Source organism: Crinia signifera, chromosome 5 (genome assembly GCF_055691185.1).
Source record: "Crinia signifera chromosome 5, ASM5569118v1, whole genome shotgun sequence".
Taxonomy (NCBI): Eukaryota; Metazoa; Chordata; class Amphibia; order Anura; family Myobatrachidae; genus Crinia; species Crinia signifera.
In genome coordinates, this window is record NC_139221.1 from 330,103,742 (window position 1) to 330,128,864 (window position 25,123).

The 25,123-nt window shown below is 53.1% G+C and overlaps 1 protein-coding gene across 1 annotated transcript in view; it reads right to left on the bottom strand.

The window, feature by feature from the left end:
- Positions 1–6,176: 6,176 nt before the first annotated feature.
- SHARPIN (SHANK associated RH domain interactor) overlaps positions 6,177–25,123 on the bottom strand; it is a 47,865-nt gene continuing 28,918 nt past the window's right edge. Inside the window, exons 9-14 of the mRNA XM_083144983.1 lie at positions 20,752–20,912; positions 11,390–11,501; positions 10,659–10,838; positions 8,553–8,651; positions 8,001–8,144; positions 6,177–7,227 (exon numbers count right to left, since the gene is read on the bottom strand). Of these exons, the coding sequence (XP_083001109.1) occupies positions 7,147–7,227; positions 8,001–8,144; positions 8,553–8,651; positions 10,659–10,838; positions 11,390–11,501; positions 20,752–20,912 (777 nt within the window). The 3' untranslated portion in view covers positions 6,177–7,146. The remainder of the gene's footprint in view (positions 7,228–8,000; positions 8,145–8,552; positions 8,652–10,658; positions 10,839–11,389; positions 11,502–20,751; positions 20,913–25,123) is intronic.

The following is a 25,123-nucleotide window of genomic DNA, read 5'->3' on the forward strand; positions in this document are numbered from 1 at the left end:
GTGACTAATGTAGTGTTATCCAGGTAAGCTGCTCCATCATATTCAGTTGACGTCTGTGATTCCAAGGAATCTTTATCAGCCGCTGCACCAACAGGATGCCCCCCCCCCCCCCCCCCTCTACCGCCTACAGGTGCCATTAGACAGCGGACTAGGTGACATTGGAATGTGGTAAAGGATTAAGCGGAGTAGCTTGTTTCATCTTCCTTACAGTGGTCCTTGTTTAATAAGGAATGCCAAAGTAGTATAAGGTACAGGGCAAATCCTGCCGCCTTCACCATGTACAGCCTGTACCCCCCCTTTCGGTCACTCCCTGCATCTGCTCTTAGGGGGTTGGAAAGGCACAATCGCTCTCTAATGGACAAACTATGTGCACGGCAGATGTAACATGTGCAGAGTTAGATTTGGGTTATTTTGTTTCTGTGCAGGGAAAATACTTGTTGTATTATTTCTAGACTGCTATATAGATATCCATTTGAAGTACACCCCCACCCAAATCTAACTCTCTCTGCACGGAATGGGATCATTCGTCAGACTGCATTTAGGTCTACAGTCATTAGGTCGACCCCACTAGGTCGACTGGCAGGAAGGTCGACCTGACTTAAGGTCGACATGGGCCAAGGTCGACATGACTTAAGGTCGAATTTGCATAAAGGTCGACATGAGGAAGGTCGACTGGTCATAAGGTCGACATGGGTTTTTCACTGTTTTTTGATCCGAATGTTGACACAGTCGACATGGACACAGTTGGCAATGAGAATCGGACCCTCGCTTCGCTCGCAATGCTTCGGGCACGGTGCCTCGCTGCGCTCGGCACACTATTTTATTCTCCCACCACGCCCTAGTGGATGGTAGGGCATGAAATACCACCTGTCGGCACATGTCAGCTCAAAAAACAGTGAAAAACCCATGTCGACCTTATGACCAGTCGACCTTCCTCATGTCGACCTTTATGCAAATTCGACCTTAAGTCATGTCGACCTTGGCCCATGTCGACCTTAAGTCAGGTCGACCTTCCTGCCAGTCGACCTAGTGGGGTCGACCTAATGACTGTAGACCTAAATGCAGTCTGACGAATGACCGCATCCCCTCTGCACATGTTACATCTGCCCCACCTGCAGTGCACGTGGTTTGTCCATTAGATAGTGATTGTGCCTTTCGAGGGAATCCGAATAACCCCCTTAGTCCTGTAGAATCCTCCCCACAGATACCACCCACCCTCCATGGCCTTATTTCCTGCATGAACAGTGACCACCTGTCTCTTCCATACTCCTGGGTCACTGGCTCTTGTTCCACAGAACACGCCTCAGAGGCCATAATGGCTCTGCTCCCTCATACATTGCCAAACCTCCCTCCACCCTCTCCGCTGGCCGCCATCTCTGCTCCGGTCACTTCCTCTCACTGACCCACAGACCTTTCCTCTCCCCAATATGACCATCCTGTGGCATTTGTCTGCTCTCTCTGGTGGCGATGCTTCCACACATTCCCACAGTGGTGAGAAGACAACCCGCCCAGGTGCTGAGGGGTTACCAGACTTCTACAATGGATGTGACACCGGGGTATTCACGATGGAAGAGTGTTCCCTTGTTGGCATCTTCACCTGCAGACAGGACCTGTTCCCTCAAGGACCATCTATGTGGGAGAAGGGTAGGGGCAGCCAAATCCAGTCCTTGAGAGCTACCAACAGTTCATGTTTTCCAGGTCTCCTCACAGAATCATAAGTGAATGTGTCAGTGAGTAATGAGTTTATTATTATTATAAATAAAATTATATTTTTGAAAGTTTCTATCATGTCCCCCCTTTCCCTTCCTGCTCTAAAGTATACATGTTAAGATCTTTTAGTCTATCCAGGTAAGTTTTGTGATGTAGGCCATGCACCATTTTAGTTGCTCTTTTTTGTACAGTCTCTAATGTATTTATATCCTTCTGGAGTACATAAACAGTTTGTGTACAAATGGGAATAAGGAGGGTTATTTTGGTTCACTCCTTCTGCAGGTGGGGTAGACGTTACTTGTGCAGAGACAGTAAAGCCAGCCAAACATCCACAGATCTATTGTCAGATTGGAACAAAAACCTGGTAATGGATGAGAGCAAATGAGTTAACCATTTGCTTTGAAATGCTGGAAAACTGCCAAAAGCGGTCATTCAGATATTACCAGGTTTTTGTTCCAATCAGCCCAATCTGACAATCGATCTGTAGATGTATGGGGCCCATTAGGTTTGGGTGGGGTTTTCTATTTCTTCTGCGGCAGACGTCAAGGGCCACAGGGATAATAGTGGGTAGAGAGTGAGGTCACAATCCAATTCAAGCACCAGAAAGGTTAAACTTCTGGTTGCTTAGACAGCCCTGGCTCCTCCCCTCCTCTACCCCGCCTCCTAGGCCCAGCTACTCAGATTTAGTTGTGCTGACGGGAGTCAACTTTCTTCATTTTTAAACTATTTATTTTTTCTTATTTTTACACTGACGCTTTGTCAGTGACAGGGCAGCAGTGCTGGAGTCTGTTAGAACCCTGTGCTGCCGCACCATCACCGGGGCCCGGCAGCCGCACACCACCCGAGTTGGCTTCCACAGCGGGGATGTTCCGGCTGACCTCGGGCACTGGGAGACTGCAGCCGGGACATCAGCGGTGATACCGCTTCAGGTAACTCGCGCTCCCCGCTGTGAGCGCGCACATGTTATAGTGGCTGAGCAGCCCGGCGAGGGGGATCGCCGGGCTGCACTAGCAAGCGGGCAGACAGGTTCGCCTTCTGTTCCGCTGGACCACCAGGGAGATTTTGGATGTGGGCAGGGCCGCCCGGCAAGCGCTGGATCCCCGACATTTTACTGGTGTCACATGTCATTTATCCCGGGCGGCCATTTGCTAGTAGTGGGAGGGAGCCTCTCCTCACACAGCCCCTCCCCCGGAGACAGGATATACCCACAGGGTTTCCAGCCCTGATCTCTTCCTTCCTACCTGCTGCACGTCTGAGAGGGACACAGAGAGCTCTCTGCCAGTCTGGAGTTCCATCTCTTCACGGCCGGGCCATCTGGGCAATTCCCCCCTGTACCTCTCCTTCAAGGACACCAGGTTACAGTAACTTATGCTCCTGCTGGCTTTAGTGCTTTGCGGAGCCCAGTGACAGATTTTTATTTGCATTGTATGCCTCTGTTTGTGTGCTGTCTCTCCTACTGTGTTAACACTATCACTGTCTGTCAGACGTATATTGTGTTAATTGTTACATCTAGCTCTTGTACAATGTCAGAGGACAGCAGTGATGACACATGGGCCCCTATATCGGTGTCCTGCACACGTTGCAAGGCGGGTGTCCCGCAGCCTGTGGAGGGGTTATGCCGACAATGTTTAAAGACGCATGCGCAGCCCCCTGTGGCAGCTTCCTCTCAGGAACCTGCCTGGGCCCAGCTTACCCAGGTGACGTCATGGTTGATAGACAAGCTCTCATCTGCACCGTCCCTGCAGCCGGGTCCATCTGCGTCTCAGGCATGTGTCCCTCCCCCCCAGGAGGAGCCTGCATGGGCGCGTGCATTGGCGCTCTCGGTTTGGAGCATCCGAACCTCTTTAAAGGGTAAAAGCCGTAAGGCTCGAGTCGGGGGGACTGCTTCCCCCAAACCCCTGGTACAGATGACACCGATGAGGAGGAGGGACAACTGGTTGATGGAGATGCTGACAAAGCCCCAAAGGGCGACACCACAGCACGCATCAATGTGGGGGCACTGGTAACGGCTGTCAGAGACTTTTTCAATTTAAAGACACCTCTGAACCCCCTCAGTCCTCGGGCCCGTCCTTCAAGCATCCCAAGCAGACTCTTAACAATTTTCCCTAACTCTATGGACCTTGCCAAATAGGAATTTTCCGCTTCCTAAGCGGTTTAATTCCTTTTACCCGCTCCCTCCAGAGGATAGGGTATGCTGGGAGACTGCTCCTAAAGTGGATGCACATATCGCTAAGATTGTGCGTTCCTCTACTCTCCCCATTCCAACTGCCTTCTGGAGGAGAAAATACCGGGAGCACAATCTCATGGTTGAAATGAAAGGGAGAAACCACTGTTGGCAAAAACTTCGAAGCACAGCCCTATCTTCATGAAAAAATTAAATGCGGGGATTTACAGGACAAAGCTCCCAACTCCGAAACACGTCTAGCCGAAGCAATGGCTAACAGGAAGGTCAATTTCCAAGAAACATATTTAAGGTCAGCCGACCTTAACGGTTCAAAAGGAGGGTTCTGCAACACAGACAGAACCAACAATAAATCCCACTGGTGAAAAACCTGCACTAACCACTAAGTTAATAAAATAATAAAAACCTAGCTATTTCTAGTAAAAATCCAAGAAAAAAGGCGGTTGCAGCAGCAGCCGATCAGCATAGCACCCACTCCTGTGGGCACCTAAAACAAACTGAGGCATGATGGGATGTGGAAGGGAGGAGCCTGCGTCCAGAGGAAAGCTTTCAGCATAGGTGCCTTGGCTCCTGCGGACCCTCCTACATCCCCAAAGGTTAGCTGTGTCACTGGGATGGATGAGAGAAATTTGTTGGATATGTTTTTGTATGGGTTTCTCTTCCTTCTATCTTGTCTCCTGCCTGGCTTGGGAAAAACTGAGTAGCTAGCCTAGGAGGCGGGGTAGAGAAGGGGAGGAGCCAGGGCTGTCTGTGAGCAGCAAGAAGTTTAACCTTTCATGTGCTAGAATTGGAACGTGACCTCACTCTCTACCCACTGTTATCCCTGTGGCCCCTGACGTCCTTGAAGAAAGATTTAAAAGGTAAGACATAAATCTCGTTATTGCAGTGTAAAAATAAAGCAGCCAGTATTTTACCTGCACAGAAACAAAATAACACACCCAAATCTAATTCTCTCTGCACATTTATATCTGCCTCCCTGCAGTGCACATGGTTTTGTCCATCTAAGAAGGAATTTGCCAGAAGGAGTGAACCAAAATAACCCCCAAAGTTCTGTGCTTTACAAAGAATACACGCGGGACCTGGAAGACCAACGTCTAGTGTGGGAAGAACGCGCACGGGACCTGGAGGACCAACGTCTAGTGTGGGAAGAACGCGCACGGGACCTGTAGGACCAACGTCTAGTGTGGGATGAACGCGCGCGGGACCTGGAGGACCAACGTCTAGTGTGGGATGAACACGCGCGGGACCTGTAGGACCAACGTCTAGTGTGGGAAGAACGCGCGCGGGACCTGGAGGACCAACGTCTAGTGTGGGATGAACACGCGCGGGACCTGTAGGACCAACGTCTAGTGTGGGAAGAACGCGCGCGGGACCTGGAGGACCAACGTCTAGTGTGGGAAGAACGCGCGCGGGACCTGGAGGACCAACGTCTAGTGTGGGAAGAACGCGCGCGGGACCTGGAGGACCAACGTCTAGTGTGGGAAGAACGCGCGCGGGACCTGTAGGACCAACGTCTAGTGTGGGAAGAACGCGCGCGGGACCTGGAGGACCAACGTCTAGTGTGGGAAGAACGCGCGCGGGACCTGGGGGACCAACGTCTAGTGTGGGAAGAACGCGCGTGGGACCTGGAGGACCAACGTCTAGTGTGGGAAGAATACGTTTCGGACCTGGCCGACCAACGGTTAGTGTGGGCAGAAGTTTCCTGCTGTTACAGACTTGCTCCTCGCTATGTAGGACTGTTTGAATTACAATCCCTTGTGTTTCTAGCTCCCTGCTCTATCCTAAATATCAAATTAATTTATTTTTACTATAGCAGACGCTAGTTGAAACAGATATCAGGTCAGCTGCAACTGCTGTTTTTTGTACTTATGGGATAAACACCAATCTTTCTTCACTGAGTGCTGGTTCTGTCTCCTGCTTCGCAGAGGGGGTAAGTGTACTAATTATATATATATATATATATATATATATATATATATATATATAGAAGAAGTGTGAATGAAGAATAAGTTGTCCTGTGCTGGTCACATTAGCCGCCCATGCCCCTTCCTGCATTCAGCACTTTGTGTTGCTGTAACAGCTGGGTTACACTGTATGTGCTGCGTCCTACTGCCGCCAGCGTTGTCACGTGGTGCTGCCACAAATGAGAGGAGGCGGCCATTTATAGTCCTGGATTTATGCTCCAGCCAGTGAGATTTCTCAGAGAGACCCAATAATGTCGTGTGAAGGAACGGACATCTATATATTACACAAAGAACCTGCGCACTGTAATAAGTCACATCCACACAATCAGGCACTTTTATTGTGAGACCCAGTTCCATGACACATCAGCCCGGTGCGAGGATAACTGAAGGGTCGGATGTTGCAGATTAAACATTTGTGTCTATAAATCCCTATATTCCCACCAGAAACAATCTGCAGCAGATTTGGGGCCTGCGAGGTGCGTCACACAGAGACAGAAGTGCGTGATATATGGCGTCTCCGCGCTGCCATCTGGAAGAACAGAGGACCGAGCACTTTGGCGCTTTGCATAAATTAGGTATATCTGCATGAAGAGGAATATGGCTTCTCCCCCCACCCCCCACGTCATGCCATTGTCACACCTCTGATTGTCATTTGTCAGAATCTGGAGCGCGGCAGCGGCTGTACTCACCCCGCCGCTCTTCAGCAAAACATTAGTACATGGCTATGTAACATATCAATGTGTGTAATGTAAACTGTACAATCATATTTTACAAGTAATCATTGTGCCTCTGCTGGGAGACCCGCGAGGGCCTGTGGTCAGGGGTAATGAGAGTCACCCGTAGGCGATACGGGCAAACATGGAGGATATTTACACATGTGGAAGAAGTTCTCGGAGGGGACCAGTCAGTCTCTGTGGGGTCAGCACACTGTACATAGCAGTATTTCTGCTCCCAATGTATCCACCCATGGAGGAATAACCCCCTACAGGTGGCAGGATCCCCCGCACGGTGGCAGGTTGGATAGAATGGCCAGCGATTCCCACTTACTACCCCTACAGACCGTGTAGCTGCGAGGCGTGCGGGAGGTCGTAAGTAGCAGGACACGTAGTGGTGACAATATAGGGGACAATTCCAGTTCATTCTGTGTCCAGTTACACATGTGCATCTGTCTGTAAGTGATGGGAGAAATGGGGCCACCTACCCACATAGGGAATAAGCTTGGGTCAGTGGTGATGGGATCAGTAATATGTCCATTAAGCAGGTTACGTTGTACGTGGATGGCTTAGGTGGTCAGTGGCAATTCTGACACCGGGGATCACACTTCCGTCCATTCACATTGCACTGGCAGCCCCCCGACGTGTCACCGGGACCCTGCGCGTAGAGACAAGGTTAGACATGAATACTATAGGACATCATAGTGTATGTGTAATGCGGCACTGCACCAGGCAGGACATACACACAGCACACAACAGAACACACAAGTGTATGATATAAGTGACTATAGGAATGCACCAGCCATGTCTCGTGACAATGACACAGGTGGCTATAGGTTGCCACGCGGGTCCCCAAGTAATGACAAGATGGCAGCAGGCTACAGGGTGAAGCTGGAGACCACTCCGTGCGCTGGTTCCGTAATGCTTCATTTACAGTATATTACACCCCCTTTATATGGGGAATATCTCATTTATTACTCTGATCATTTATGCAGCATGAGGAGATATCCGGGGTAACTGGACACAAGGAAAGTGGTATAACCACAGTCACAGGGGACCTGCCCACAGATAGATAGGTGCCACAGTCACCGAGGTTACCTCCCCCGCAGACAGGTGCCACCGTCACTGAGGTGACCCCCCCCCCCCCGCAGATAGATAGGTACCACCGCCACCGAGGTGACCTCCCCTACAGACAGATGCCACCGTCACTGAGGGGACCTCCCCCCGCAGAAAGGTACCACTACGGTGACTTTCCCCGCAGACAGATGCCACCGCGGTGACTTCCCCCGCAGACAGGTGCCACAACCCCTCACTACAGGACATCAAGGAGCGATACTGTGACATATACCTGCCGGAAGCCTCACCTGCCCCATTTAAGAACCAGGTTTCCTACAGGAAACCTGGAAAAGTGTGTAACAACCACCTTCTTACCTGTGGGCCCCAACGTGGGCCCTTTGTGACCCAGCATATCTCCGTCTGACACATGGTACAGCGGATCCAGTCACAGCCATCTTTCTTCTGGACAATAATCTTACAGGCGGGACAATACATGGCTTCTCCCGTCTGCACCAGCGTCTGGGGAGAGAGGAGCCGCAGGTTAGTGGATGCCACATTTAGTGTGAGCCCAGGATGCACCACCATACATGGCTGGAATAGGGAACAGGCAAAGCTTTTCTGTCTTGTACCTCTTGGAATTCTTAGGAACAGGACCAAATGAAGCTTGCAGTCTCCTAGGTAACAATATACCATTCTATGCAGCAGGCGCATGCCGCGGGGGAAAGGACACGGGTTAGATAACACTGGCGCATTTTACCTTCATAGAGGAGACGTTAATCCAGGGCTTAGCTATAAATGGGTATCTCCCATACATGATAACCAGGGTATATGTGCATCCGGCAGATCTAGGTCTGCATATCGGATTACTGCCGCAGGCTGGAGCCCCCCATCGTATCATTGTAGTGATGCAGAGAAGGGAACAGTCACCTTTAGCATATCGCTGGTCTGCTTAGCGGCAGCATCATTCTGAGCGCGGATCCGCAGGTCATCCTGGTACTCTCTGCAGTTCATCCCATCGTGTATGGCCTGAGGAGTAATAATAACAGCTCAGTGTAACGTCGGGGGCATTGTTACTCTCTGGTGTGATACCTGTAGTCTGCTAAATACTCAGCGGTACCTCCAGCACCAAAACTATGCAGCGGTACCTCCACCCGAGCACACCGACTACGCGGCAGCGGTACCTCTAGCACCCCAACTACGTGGCAACGGTACCACCACCTAAACTATGTGTCATCGGTACCCCCAGCACCCCAACTACGCGGCAGCAGTACCTCCAGCACCCCGACTACGTGGCAGCGGTACCCCCCCCCCTCAAACTATGCGGTAGCAATACCTCCAGCCCCCATAATACTTATCAGTGGTACCTCCAGCCCCCATAATACCCAGCAGTGGTCCCTGCAGCCCCCCTAATACCCAGCAGTGGTCCCTGCAGCCCCCATAATACCCAGCAGTGGGACCTCCAGCCCCCCTAATACCCAGCAGTGGTACCACCAGCCCCCCTAATACCCAGCAGTGGTACCTCCAGCCCCCCTAATACCCAGCAGTGGTACCTCCAGCCCCCATAATACCCAGCAGTGGTGCCTCCAGCCCCCATAATACCCAGCAGTGGTGCCTCCAGCCCCCATAATACCCAGCAGTGGTACCTCCAGCCCCCCTAATACCCAGCAGTGGTACCTGCAGCCCCCATAATACCCAGCAGTGGTACCTCCAGCCCCCCTAATACCCAGCATTGGTACCTCCAGCCCCCCTAATACCCAGCATTGGTACCTCCAGCCCCCCTAATACCCAGCAGTGGTACCTGCAGCCCCCCTAATACCCAGCAGTGGTACCTGCAGCCCCCCTAATACCCAGCAGTGGTACCTGCAGCCCCCATAATACCCAGCAGTGGTACCTGCAGCCCCCCTAATACGCAACAGTGGTACCTGCAGCCCCCCTAATACGCAACAGTGGTACCTCCAGCCCCCATATTACCCAGCAGTGGGACCTCCAGCCCCCATAATACCCAGCAGTGGTACCTCCAGCCCCCATAATAATCAGCAGTGGTACCTGCAGCCCCCATAATACCCAGCAGTGGTACCTCCAGCCCCCATAATACCCAGCAGTGTTACCTGCAGCCCCCCTAATACGCAACAGTGGTACCTCCAGCCCCGATAATACCCAGCAGTGGGATCTCCAGCCCCCCTAATACCCAGCAGTGGTACCTGCAGCCCCCATAATACCCAGCAGTGGTACCTCCAGCCCCCCTAATACCCAGCAGTGGTACCTCCAGCCCCCATAATACCCAGCAGTGTTACCTGCAGCCCCCCTAATACGCAACAGTGGTACCTCCAGCCCCCATAATACCCAGCAGTGGTACCTGCAGCCCCCCTAATACCCAGCAGTGGTACCTGCAGCCGCCATAATGCCCAGCAGTGGTACCTCCAGCCCCAATAATACCCAGCAGTGGTACCTGCAGCCCCCATAATACCCAGCAGTGGTACCTCCAGCCCCCATAATACCCAGCAGTGGTACCTCAAGCCCCCATAATACCCAGCAGTGGTACCTCCAGCCCCCCTAATACCCAGCAGTGGTACCTCCAGCCCCCCTAATACCCAGCAGTGGTACCTCCAGCCCCCATAATACCCAGCAGTGGTACCTGCAGCCCCATAATACCCAGCAGTGGTACCTGCAGCCCCCATAATACCCAGCAGTGGTACCTGCAGCCCCCTAATACCCAGCAGTGGTACCTGCAGCCCCCATAATACCCAGCAGTGGTACCTGCAGCCCCCATAATACCCAGCAGTGGTACCTGCAGCCCCCATAATACCCAGCAGTGGTACCTGCAGCCCCCATAATACCCAGCAGTGGTACCTGCAGCCCCCATAATACCCAGCAGTGGGACCTCCAGCCCCCCTAATACCCAGCAGTGGTACCTGCAGCCCCCATAATACCCAGCAGTGGTACCTGCAGCCCCCATAATACCCAGCAGTGGGACCTCCAGCCCCCCTAATACCCAGCAGTGGTACCTGCAGCCGCCATGCTGGGGAACGTTACCTTGCAGATCAGACAATTCTCTGCAGTGCAGATAGGACAGATGAACTCATTGACGGAGTCTTCGTAGATGCACCACCCCTTACAGTCCGCAGTCCGACAATGATAGCTGTTCTGGCTCCTGCTCTCAGCCACTATCAGGCCCCGCTCCAGGAAACGGGTGTACTCCTCCTGCGACACCAGCTGCAGACACAGAGGATTGGTACTGAGCATTGCCTTACGTGCAGGGTGGCATCCGATGCAACAGGAACCTATCTTATAACCTCTCAGACTAATTTTAGTTCTTGATGTAGTACCCTAATTCTAACACCAGATGTCATGTTGAGCCACTCATTTGTGCACCCACTGATATAAATGGGAAACTCATTATAAATAACAATAATATTGGGTACTACGGTCCCCCAAATAAATCCATAACCCCTGTGTTAGACAGCCTGGACTGTACCACACCAAAAACCTGCGGACAATGACCTTGGGCTGCCAACTACACTGGGTCACAATGTGAAACAGGCCCAGTTTAGTCATCATCTTATCGGGGGGAACCCAGAAATAATCCAGATCCCCCCTTTCCCTTCCCACCAGTCCTGAGCTAGTTCCTGGCACCCTGGGGCTGTGTGTGCCAGTGTAATCCGTGTCTCATGTACATAAGATGAAGCTGGAAGACGGGCGTCGGACAGATACAGAGGTCATAAGTACCAGCACGGACAGTTGGGCGACAGGTAATCCAGACTCACCGCTCGGATCTCCCGCTGCTGCAGCTTGCTATCACATGCGTACAGGTCATCCCGGAAGGGGCAGGAGACCTCCGGGTCTTGACAAACGTTCACAACTTGCCTCAGACATTCCCTGCCGGAGTGAAGGAGGAAAAAAGGGATTAATGATAAGGGTGCGCAGCACAGTTACACGTCTGGTAAATGTGGCCCCTGCAGGCGTTCGGTCCGGTATCAATGTATAAATAGGTCCTGCATGAGAGGTCCCTGCACATGAAGGTCCTAACCCTAGAGGATGCGGGAATGGTGAGAGGTCCCCGCACATGAAAGTCCTAACACCAGGAATGGGGAGAGGTCCCCGCACATGAAGGTCCTAACCCCAGAGGATGCGGGAATGGGGAGAGGTCCCCGCACATGAAGGTCCTAACCCCAGAGGATGCGGGAATGGTGAGAGGTCCCCGCACATGAAGGTCCTAACCCCAGAAGAAGCGGGAATGGTGAGAGGTCCCCGCACATGAAGGTCCTAACCCCAGAGGATGCGGGAATGGGGAGAGGTCCCCGCACATGAAGGTCCTAACCCCAGAGGATGCGGGAATGGGGAGAGGTCCCCGCACATGAAGGTCCTAACCCCAGAGGATGCGGGAATGGGGAGAGGTCCCCGCACATGAAGGTCCTAACCCCAGAGGATGCGGGAATGGTGAGAGGTCCCCGCACATGAAGGTCCTAACCCCAGAGGATGCGGGAATGGTGAGAGGTCCCCGCACATGAAGGTCCTAACCACAGAAGAAGCGGGAATGGTGAGAGGTCCCCGCACATGAAGGTCCTAACCACAGAAGAAGCGGGAATGGTGAGAGGTCCCCGCACATGAGGGTCCTAACCCCAGAGGATGCAGGAATGGTGAGAGGTCCCCGCACATGAAGGTCCTAACCCCAGAAGAAGCGGGAATGGTGAGAGGTCCCCGCACATGAAGGTCCTAACCCCAGAATATGCGGGAATGGTGAGAGGTCCCGGCACATGAAGGTCCTAACCACAGAAGAAGCGGGAATGGTGAGAGGTCCCCGCACATGAAGGTCCTAACCACAGAAGAAGCGGGAATGGTGAGAGGTCCCCGCACATGAAGGTCCTAACCCCAGAGGATGTGGGGGAATGGTGAGAGGTTCCCGCACATGAAGGTCCTAACCCCAGAGGATGCGGGAATGGTGAGAGGTCCTCGCACATGAAGGTCCTAATCCCAGAGGATGCAGGAATGGGGAGAGGTCCCCGCACATGAAGGTCCTAACCCCAGAAGATGCAGGAATGGGGAGAGGTCCTCGCACATGAAGGTCCTAATCCCAGAGGATGCAGGAATGGGGAGAGGTCCCCGCACATGAAGGTCCTAACCCCAGAGGATGCGGGAATGGTGAGAGGTCCCCGCACATGAAGGTCCTGACCCCAGAGGATGCGGGAATGGGGAGAGGTCCCCGCACATGAAGGTCCTAACCCCAGAGGATGCGGGAATGGTGAGAGGTCCCTGCACATGAAGGTCCTAACCACAGAAGAAGCGGGAATGGTGAGAGGTCCCCGCACATGAAGGTCCTAACCCCAGAGGATGCAGGAATGGTGAGAGGTCCCCGCACATGAAGGTCCTGACCCCAGAGGATGCGGGAATGGGGAGAGGTCCCCGCACATGAAGGTCCTAACCCCAGAGGATGCAGGAATGGTGAGAGGTCCCCGCACATGAAGGTCCTAACCACAGAAGAAGCGGGAATGGGGAGAGGTCCCCGCACATGAAGGTCCTAACCACAGAAGAAGCGGGAATGGTGAGAGGTCCCCGCACATGAGGGTCCTAACCCCAGAGGATGCAGGAATGGTGAGAGGTCCCCGCACATGAAGGTCCTAACCCCAGAAGAAGCGGGAATGGTGAGAGGTCCTCGCACATGAAGGTCCTAACCCCAGAGGATGCAGGAATGGGGAGAGGTCCCCGCACATGAAGGTCCTAACCCCAGAGGATGCAGGAATGGGGAGAGGTCCCCGCACATGAAGGTCCTAACCCCAGAGGATGCAGGAATGGGGAGAGGTCCCCGCACATGAAGGTCCTAACCCCAGAGGATGCGGGAATGGTGAGAGGTCCCCGCACATGAAGGTCCTAACCACAGAAGAAGCGGGAATGTGGAGAGGTCCCCGCACATGAAGGTCCTAACCACAGAAGAAGCGGGAATGGTGAGAGGTCCCCGCACATGAGGGTCCTAACCCCAGAGGATGCAGGAATGGTGAGAGGTCCCCGCACATGAAGGTCCTAACCCCAGAAGAAGCGGGAATGGTGAGAGGTCCTCGCACATGAAGGTCCTAACCCCAGAGGATGCGGGAATGGTGAGAGGTCCCCGCACATGAAGGTCCTAACCCCAGAGGATGCAGGAATGGGGAGAGGTCCCCGCACATGAAGGTCCTAACCCCAGAGGATGCGGGAATGGTGAGAGGTCCCCGCACATGAAGGTCCTAACCACAGAAGAAGCGGGAATGGGGAGAGGTCCCCGCACATGAAGGTCCTAACCACAGAAGAAGCGGGAATGGTGAGAGGTCCCCGCACATGAGGGTCCTAACCCCAGAGGATGCAGGAATGGTGAGAGGTCCCCGCACATGAAGGTCCTAACCCCAGAAGAAGCGGGAATGGTGAGAGGTCCCCGCACATGAAGGTCCTTACCCCAGAGGATGCGGGAATGGGGAGAGGTCCCGGCACATGAAGGTCCTAACCCCAGAGGATGTGGGGGAATGGTGAGAGGTCCCCGCACATGAAGGTCCTAACCCCAGAGGATGTGGGGGAATGGTGAGAGGTCCCCGCACATGAAGGTCCTAACCCCAGAGGATGTGGGGGAATGGTGAGAGGTCCCCGCACACGAAGGTCCTAACCCCAGAGGATGCAGGAATAGTGAGAGGTCCCCGCACATGAAGGTCCTAACCCCAGAGGATGCGGGAATGGTGAGAGGTCCCCGCACACGAAGGTCCTAACCCCAGAGGATGCGGGAATGGTGAGAGGTCCCCGCACATGAAGGTCCTAACCCCAGAGGATGCGGGAATGGTGAGAGGTCCCTGCACATGAAGGTCCTAACCCCAGAAGAAGCGGGAATGGTGAGAGGTCCCTGCACATGAAGGTCCTAACCCCAGAGGATGCGGGAATGGTGAGAGGTCCCCGCACACGAAGGTCCTAACCCCAGAGAATGCGGGAATGGTGAGAGGTCCCCGCACATGAAGGTCCTAACCCGAGAGGATGCGGGAATGGTGAGAGGTCCCTGCACATGAAGGTCCTAACCCCAGAAGAAGCAGGAATGGTGAGAGGTCCCCGCACATGAAGGTCCTAACCCCAGAGGATGCGGGAATGGTGAGATATACCTGGTGATCAGCGAGATGGAGCACATGGCATCACGTAGAGCTGTGTGGGGCAGCCGGCCTAGGGGAAGGTGGCAGAAGCCAGGGTGGGCAGACCTCAGAGGGAATAAGGGGAACCTCTCCTCTGTTACGCTGAAGAACTACTGTAGGTGTGCCCTTGTGCTGTAATAAGTATGAGAGGCGCTTTGTAGGGACAGGAGACCCAGTTACCCATAATTATAGGGAAAAGCGCAGTGTTACACCTGTGTTCTCACATAGGGCAGCTAATCCCTGGGCATTTTTTTAAATCCCGGGATTCAGGATTGAAAAATGTTCATTTCCAGGATTCCCGGGATCCGCTTCCGTAGTTAAAAAAAAAAAAGCACCAGCCACCCCACACATTTACTTACATAGGCGGGTGCAGCCAGGGGCGAGGCGGGCAGTGTGGCTGGGAGTGGGGATGCAGTGGTGCGACCACGTAACATTACGAAGAGCCACAACAGCCGGGAACGGGACAAAATCGGGCAGCATCTGAGTGGCTGCCCAGATGCTGCCCAGCGTTAGACTGCGCATGTACAGTCTAATCTCGGGATTAAAAAAGTCAATCCTGTAATCAAAATCCCGGCAATTTTGAGGTCAAATCCCGATCCTGGGATTGGCCACCCAAATCACACATGACTTGGCTGAGTGGCAATCCGCTACAGAGCCTCAGGGTTGCCCAGCGATCCAGATTACTATGACCACCAGGCAGTCGCAGGGTAGCTGGTCTGCGGATAATGCTGAGATGTAGAAGATTGGAAAGTGCGCAGAGACTAATGAAATAATGGGTAACGGCGCCATCTGACGTACATGGAATGTCGGTGCTGGCACATCGGCTGCACAGGTAAATTACAGGGTGGCTGCTGTATACACAGGGTCTGATATGTCTGCAGTTGTGCGATTATCGGTGGTCCGCGCATGCCTATGAATGCACTTGGTATGCCTCGTTACATTACTGCCAGCAGCCACAGAGTGATGGACAGGTAATGAGGGACTGGCAGCATAAATGTAGATATGTCCCGTACGCAGGCACAATGGCTCCGGGGACTCCGTCATAGTGACCACAGGGTGACTCAGAACTTCTTCAGAGCCGCGTAGAGGCAACTCCAGCTGGCTCAGGAACCAGGCAGAGAATGATTGGGCCTGTCCGTACCCCATCACCATGTGCTGCAGGAAGGGGGAGGCGACTCCAGCTGGCTCAGGAACCAGGCAGAGAATGATTGGGCCTGTCCGTACACCATCACCATGTGCTGCAGGAAGGGGGAGGCGACTCCAGCTGGCTCAGGAACCAGGCAGAGAATGATTGGGCCTGTCCGTACGCCATCACCATGTGCTGCAGGAAGGGGGAGGCGACTCCAGCTGGCTCAGGAACCAGGCAGAGAATGATTGGGCCTGTCCGTACGCCATCACCATGTGCTGCAGGAAGGGGGAGGCGACTCCAGCTGGCTCAGGAACCAGGCAGAGAATTATTGGGCGTGTCCGTACGCCATCACCATGTGCTGCAGGAAGGGGGAGGCGACTCCAGCTGGCTCAGGAACCAGGCAGAGAATGATTGGGCCTGTCCGTACGCCATCACCATGTGCTGCAGGAAGGGGGAGGCGACTCCAGCTGGCTCAGGAACCAGGCAGAGAATGATTGGGCCTGTCCGTACGCCATCACCATGTGCTGCAGGAAGGGGGAGGCGACTCCAGCTGGCTCAGGAACCAGGCAGAGAATGATTGGGCCTGTCCGTACACCATCACCATGTGCTGCAGGAAGGGGGAGGCGACTCCAGCTGGCTCAGGAACCAGGCAGAGAATGATTGGGCCTGTCCGTACGCCATCACCATGTGCTGCAGGAAGGGGGAGGCGACTCCAGCTGGCTCAGGAACCAGGCAGAGAATGATTGGGCCTGTCCGTACGCCATCACCATGTGCTGCAGGAAGGGGGAGGCGACTCCAGCTGGCTCAGAAACCAGGCAGAGAATGATTGGGCCTGTCCGTACGCCATCACCATGTGCTGCAGGAAGGGGGAGGCGACTCCAGCTGGCTCAGGAACCAGGCAGAGAATTATTGGGCGTGTCCGTACGCCATCACCATGTGCTGCAGGAAGGGGGAGGCGACTCCAGCTGGCTCAGGAACCAGGCAGAGACTGATTGGGCCTGTCCGTACGCCATCACCATGTGCTGCAGGAAGGGGGAGGGGACAACACCTGGCTCAGGAACCAGGCAGAGAATGATTGGGCCTGTCCTTACGCCATCACCATGTGCTGCAGGAAGGGGGAGGGGACAACACCTGGCTCAGGAACCAGGCAGAGAATGATTGGGCCTGTCCGTACGCCATCACCATGTGCTGCAGGAAGGGGGAGGGGACGCCAGCTGGCTCTGGAACCAGGCAGAGAATGATTGGGCCTGTCCGTACGCCATCACCATGTGCTGCAGGACGGGGGAGGGGACTCCAGCTGGCTCAGGAACCAGGTATAGAATGATTGGGCCTGTCCTTACGCCATCACCATGTGCTGCAGGAAGGGGGAGGGGACAACACCTGGCTCAGGAACCAGGCAGAGAATGATTGGGCCTGTCCGTACGCCATCACCATGTGCTGCAGGAAGGGGGAGGGGACAACACCTGGCTCAGGAACCAGGCAGAGAATGATTGGGCCTGTCCGTACGCCATCACCATGTGCTGCAGGACGGGGGAGGGGACTCCAGCTGGTTTCAGGAACCAGGCAGAGAATGATTGGGCCTGTCCGAACGCCATCACCATGTGCTGCAGGAAGGGGGAGGGGACAACACCTGGCTCAGGAACCAGGCAGAGAATGATTGGGCCTGTCCGTACGCCATCACCATGTGCTGCAGGAAGGGGGAGGCAACTCCAGCTGGCTCAGGAACCAGGCAGAGAATGATTGGGCCTGTCCATACGCCATCACCATGTGCTGCAGGAAAGGGGAGGCGACTCCAGCTGGCTCAGGAACCAGGTAGAGAATGATTGGGCCTGTCCGTACGCCATCACCATGTGCTGCAGGAAGGGGGAGGCGACTCCAGCTGGCTCAGGAACCAGGCAGAGAATGATTGGGCCTGTACATACGCCATCATCATGTGCTGCAGGACGGGGAAGGCGACTCCAGCTGGCTCAGGAACCAGGCAGAGAATGATTGGGCCTGTACATAGTAACACAGCGAGTGGGGTTGGAAACATTGAGTACTAAATAAACATTAGGTGTGGCCGAGGAAACCTACATCTGAATGAAGTAGTCATTCTAAGCTATAAGTCCCAGTGATAAGTGGCCAATGTGTTTCTAACTGGTCCCCCTAATATACAATAACATGAGTGGTGTAACCTTGGATGAAATGTGTCTAGCCTCCTAAATGTATTTACCGAGCCTGTCAACACCACTTCTTCTGGCAGAGAATTCAAAACATTTACTGCCCTGACCGTAAAGAATCCCTTCCTTGGTCGGTACGAAATCTCCTCTCCTCTGATCTCAGGGGGTGCCAGTGTGTGTCCTGTGCATAGCCCTCAAAGTGAAAAGGTCTCCTGACAGTTCCCATTTGTAGTTATTAATCATGTCCCCTCTTAAACGCCTTTTCTCCAATGCAAACATACCCCACCCCCCCCGGCTAACCTGTCCTCGGCGCTCAATGTCCCCAAACCCCTGATCAGTTTAGTTGCCCTTCTTTGAACCTTTTCCAATTCAATATTATCCTTATTATGGTGTGGTGCCCAGAATTGCACACGAACGCCCGTGCGTTATACAGAGGTAATATTACTGTGTGATCCCTAGCCTCTATACCTCTTTATATACAAGCTAGTATCAGATTTGCTTCGGCTGCTGCTCCAGGACACTGAGCACCACAACCAAGTTTGTATCCCTAGGGCCTTCTCCACAAGGCATCCGCCTGCCTCTACCCCATTCTTACAAGTTGCACGCTGGTTCCTGTTCCTGTGATGCATGACCTTACACTTCTCTACATTGAACCGCATTTTCCTTTTTTCCAATTCTCAAGCTTAAGTCCCTCTGTAAAGTGGCGACATCCTGATCGGATATATTCATCCTGCACAACATGGTGGCATCCGCGAAAATGGACATTTAGTAGACCCTCCTCAGTACAAACAAGATGAGCGGGCAAAAGATAAATGCAATGATATTATGCACCTTGGAAGACATAACCAGTGTGCTAGATATAACCTAAGCGGGGATGAATTGGGTAATTCAGAACTGGAAAATTATCTAGGAGTCCAAATAGATACCAAGCTGGGGTGCAGTGCTCAATGTCACATAGCAACAAATAAGGGCAACAGGATACTAGCATGTGTAATACGGGGGAAGGAGACTAGGGACTCAAATGTAATTATAACACTGTACAAAGCATTGGTTACACCACATCTAGAATATGGTGTCAATTCTGGGCTCCGCACTACAAAAGAGACATCACAGAACTGGGAAAAGTCCATAGAAGGGCAACCAAGCTAATAAAAGGGAATGGAGAATTTAAGTTATGAAGACAGATTGAAAAAATTGGGATTCTTTACACTGGAAAAAAAGAGACGTTTAACGGGGGACATGCTAAACATGTCCAAATATATCAGGGGCCAATATGTAGAAGAGAAGTGGCCCCAGTAACGAGCCCCGAGGTACATTGCTTAATACTCAAACCTAAACTCACCGCTACTCTCTGTTCCCTCTTCCGCAGCCAGTTCATCCCCCAGTGTAAGGCTAACAGGTCTATAATTACCTGGATCCGTTCTACTTCCCTTTTTAAATATAGGTAATATTTCTGCTACTCTTCAGTCCCTGGGTACTAAGCCACATATAAATTAATTTACAAAAATTAGATGCAACGCCCGAGATAATTCTGAGCTCAGTTCCATTAGTACCCTTGGATGGATCCCATCTGGTCCAGGTGATTTATTTATTTTGATTGCGGATGTCGCTTGCGGACATCTTCAGCAGTAAATTCTAGATTAAGAAATGGGGCATTAATGACTTTATTGTTGTCTACTGGTTCCCCCCATTTTGCTCTGCTCTTGTAAATACTGACGAAGAAAAGGTGTTGTACAAATCGCGCTCTCAGTTACACCATACAGATGGATCCTTGCTGCAGGTGTCTAGGCCTACATGCACTATGGTTCATTGAGGCTAGGGTACTGACCCTATAGAGCAGGGGTGGCCAACCGGTCAGAGGTAAAGAGCCGAAAAATATCGGTAGTCAAGCTAAAGAGCCGTCATCATGCGCGCACCGAAGGCGCATGCGCTAAAAAAAGGGGAGTAGTCTATTTTGAACCCTTAGGTGGGTGTGATACAAATATGCCTCCAATACTGCAGTGCCATATATACATATGCCCCCAATAGTGCCAGATACACATATGCCCCCCACGGTGCCAGGTATGCACCACACGGTGCCGGGTATGCCCCTACGGTGCCAGAAAGCTGGTATGCCCCCACAGTGCCACAAACTGCTATGCCCCCACAGTGCCACAAACTGCTATGCCCCCACAGTGCAAATTTCCCAGCAGCAGCACTCACCTTTGTTGCATCTGCTGCCGGGCAGGGAGAGGACAGTCTGGCGTCCCCCTGCAGTCCGACTCCTGTCATGTCACCGAGGGGAGGAGAGCACACAAGCACAGCACAGCGCACGTCTCCTTCCCCTCTCACTTCCCTGTGACTGGTCCGTCCACCAATCAAAGCTCGCTGGCCGGCTCCTGATTGGCTGCTGGCCACGGCCCAGTCACAAGGATGCACAGTAAGGGGTAGGAGAGATCCGCAATGCGCGCTCTCCTCCCCTCAGAAGGAGAAGGGATTCAGGGAATCGGGAGCAGTGGGGACTGGGACGGACGGTGGGCGGCGGGCAGCAGTGGGAGCAGGAGCCGCACTTTACAAGGGGGAGAGCCGCATGAGGCTCAAGAGCCTTGGGTTGGCCACCACTGCTATAGAGGAAGGAGTGGGCACAGGACTGTTACGGCAGCACTGGATGGGCACAGGATACGGGTGTAGAGTGACTGTGCTGGATACACTGAGTGCTCACTCACCTGCAGAAGCTATGCAGACACTCTCGGAGTAGGACTCCAGTACCCGCAGGAACATCTGCGTAACAAATGCGACACTCGATGGCCTCTTGGTTGGGGATGAGGACCTCATTGTCCAGCTGCAGGAGATACAGGAAGTTCTGCTGTCTCTCCTCCTCCTGGGCCTAAGGGGGGGAATGGTGAGGAAGCAGCAAAATGCAGTCACATACAGGTCTAATATATAGCGGACACTCTAATACCGGCTATTCCCCAGCACAGCGCGGTCACACACAGGTCTAATATATAGCAAATACCGGGTATTCCTCAGCACAGCGCGGTCACACAAAGGTCTAATATATAGCGGACACTCTAATACCGGGTATTCCTCAGCACAGCGCGGTCACACAAAGGTCTAATATATAGCGGACACTCTAATACCGGGTATTCCTCAGCACAGCGCGGTCACACACAGGTCTAATATATTGCGGACACTCCAATACCGCGTATTCCCCAGCACAGCGCAGTCACACACAGGTCTAATATATAGCAAATACCGGGTATTCCTCAGCACAGCGCGGTCACACAAAGGTCTAATATATAGCAGACTCTCTAATACCGGGTATTCCTCAGCACAGCGCGGTCATGCACAGGTCTGATGTATAGTGGACGCTCTAATACCATATATACCTCAAGACTGACCTCACCCAGGGATACAGGGAGCAGAGATAGAAGCCCTACAGAAAAATGACTCTCCCTCTGCAGCCAGACTGACCTCACACAGGGACACAGAGAGCAGAGATAGAAGCCCTACAGAGAAATGACTCAGCCTCTGCAGCCAGACTGACCTCACCCAGGGATACAGGGAGCAGAGATAGAAGCCCTACAGAGAAATGACTCGGCCTCTGCAGCCAGACTGACCTCACCCAGGGATACACAGAGCAGAGATAGAAGCCCTATAGAGAAATGACTCGGCCTCTGCAGCCAGACTGACCTCACCCAGGGACACAGAGAGCAGAGATAGAAGCCCTACAGAGAAATGACTCGGCCTCTGCAGCCAGACTGACCTCACCCAGGGACACCGAGAGCAGATATAGAAGCCCTACAGAGAAATGACTCGGCCTCTGCAGCCAGACTGACCTCACCCAGGGATACAGGGAGCAGAGATAGAAGCCCTATAGAGAAATGACTCGGCCTCTACAGCCATACTGACCTCACCCAGGGATACAGGGAGCAGAGATAGAAGCCCTACAGAGAAATGACTCGGCCTCTGCAGCCAGACTGACCTCACCCAGGGATACAGGGAGCAGAGATAGAAGCCCTACAGAGAAATGACTCGGCCTCTGCAGCCAGACTGACCTCACCCAGGGATACAGGGAGCAGAGATAGAAGCCCTACAGAGAAATGACTCGGCCTCTACAGCCAGACTGACCTCACCCAGGGATACAGGGAGCAGAGATAGAAGCCCTATAGAGAAATGACTCGGCCTCTACAGCCATACTGACCTCACCCAGGGATACAGGGAGCAGAGATAGAAGCCCTACAGAGAAATGACTCGGCCTCTGCAGCCAGACTGACCTCACCCAGGGATACAGGGAGCAGAGATAGAAGCCCTACAGAGAAATGACTCGGCCTCTGCAGCCAGACTGACCTCACCCAGGGATACAGGGAGCAGAGATAGAAGCCCTACAGAGAAATGACTCGGCCTCTACAGCCAGACTGACCTCACCCAGGGATACAGGGAGCAGAGATAGAAGCCCTATAGAGAAATGACTCGGCCTCTGCAGCCAGACTGACCTCACCCAGGGATACAGGGAGCAGAGATAGAAGCCCTATAGAGAAATGACTCGGCCTCTACAGCCATACTGACCTCACCCAGGGATACAGGGAGCAGAGATAGAAGCCCTATAGAGAAATGACTCGGCCTCTACAGCCAGACTGACCTCACCCAGGGATACAGGGAGCAGAGATAGAAGCCCTAGAGAGAAATTACTCGGCCTCTGCAGCCAGACTGACCTCACCCAGGGATACAGGGAGCAGAGATAGAAGCCCTACAGAGAAATGACTCGGCCTCTACAGCCAGACTGACCTCACACAGGGACACAGAGAGCAGAGACAGCCCTACAGAGAAATGACTCGGCCTCTGCAGCCAGACTGACCTCACCCAGGGATACAGGGAGCAGATATAGAAGCCCTACAGAGAAATGACTCGGCCTCTGCAGCCAGACTGACCTCACCCAGGGACACAGAGAGCAGAGACAGCCCTACAGAGAAATGACTCGGCCTCTGCAGCCAGACTGACCTCACCCAGGGATACAGGGAGCAGAGACAGCCCTACAGAGAAATGACTCGGCCTCTGCAGCCAGACTGACCTCACCCAGGGATACAGGGAGCAGAGATAGAAGCCCTACAGAGAAATGACTCGGCCTCTACAGCCAGACTGACCTCACCCAGGGATACAGGGAGCAGAGATAGAAGCCCTACAGAGAAATGACTCGGCCTCTGCAGCCAGACTGACCTCACCCAGGGATACAGGGAGCAGAGATAGAAGCCCTACAGAGAAATGACTCGGCCTCTGCAGCCAGACTGACCTCACCCAGGGATACAGGGAGCAGAGATAGAAGCCCTAGAGAGAAATGACTCGGCCTCTGCAGCCAGACTGACCTCACCCAGGGATACACAGAGCAGAGATAGAAGCCCTATAGAGAAATGACTCGGCCTCTGCAGCCAGACTGACCTCACCCAGGGATACAGGGAGCAGAGATAGAAGCCCTATAGAGAAATGACTCGGCCTCTGCAGCCAGACTGACCTCACCCAGGGACACAGGGAGCAGAGATAGAAGCCCTACAGAGAAATGACTCAGCCTCTACAGCCAGACTGACCTCACCCAGGGATACAGGGAGCAGAGATAGAAGCCCTACAGAGAAATGACTCGGCCTCTACAGCCAGACTGACCTCACCCAGGGATACAGGGAGCAGAGATAGAAGCCCTACAGAGAAATGACTCGGCCTCTGCAGCCAGACTGACCTCACCCAGGGATACAGGGAGCCATATATGGGATGTCATCTGTGTTTCCAGGCTATCACGGCTCAATGTACAGGACACGTGTGGTGGATCATTATGGCCTTCATACCCCATTCTGCCTTTATAATCTTACGGTTATATAATATGCTCCTTACATTGTAAAATCTAAGTGGAATGTTAATGTCCAAAAATAATTCTTTAGGTGAGAGGTAGACCTAGTGGCTGGACTTTACAGCGTACACTCCCCCAGTGTTATCCCAGAGAGCAGAAACTCCTGATAACAGTCCCAGATAGACCTGACTAAGCCTTTATAATCATTTGCATTCCTATCCTTCACCCCGGATCCATTCATTTCACATAAACAAGATGGATTAAGAATGATTGGTGTGTGTGTGTGTGTGTGTGTGTGTGTGTGTGTGTGTGTGTGTGTGTGTGTGTGTGTGTGTGTGTGTGTGTGTGTGTGTGTGTGTTTTTTTCTAACTTTTCACTTAAACAACAATTGTCTCCTGATATACTCTGTGCTATAGGGGACCCTGCGCCTCCCACTATATAACTCTCAGTCAGTGGCTTCCTGCTGCCTCTATTCCCCTCCTCACATCATGTCACTGCCCCTGTCACATGCAGCCCTGTCCTCACTGACACATCCCTCATCTCCTGATATACTCTGTGCTGCTGGGGACCCTGTGCCTCCCACTATATAACTCAGTCAGTGGCTTCCTGCTGCCTCTATTCCCCTCCTCACATCATGTCACTGCCCCTGTCACATGCAGCCCTGTCCTCACTGACACATCCCTCATCTCCTGATATACTCTGTGCTGCTGGGGACCCTGCTCCTCCCACTATATAACTCTCAGTCTGTGGCTTCCTGCTGCCTCCATTCCCCTCCTCACATCATGTCATTACCCCAGTCACATGCAGCCCTGTCCTCACTGACACATCCCTCCTCTCCTGATATACTCTGTGCTGCTGGGGATCCTGCCAGGACAGTACAGACTACTCACCGTGCGGTCAGTGCTCAGCTCCACCCAGACACTCCTGTATATCATATGGGTAACATTCGCACACATCCAGGGACCGTTACATTACGCTCAGTACCACTTACCATTGCTACATCTCTGGCCGGGCACATGTAATACCACACTGTGCCCACATACTCCCCTGCCACAGAGACACAGTACAGTAACCCCGCAGTTACACAGACACCCCTTTATTGCAGCATTAGACACAGATTACAGGACACGGGTCAGTGCAAGGAGAAAGTGGCATAAATACCTGAGTATGAGAATTACAGGCGCAGGGGTAACGTGTATAAGAACAATGGCAGAGGACGTAGCGTTGTACATTGGGATAATAGACTGAAACCTTTGCTGTTG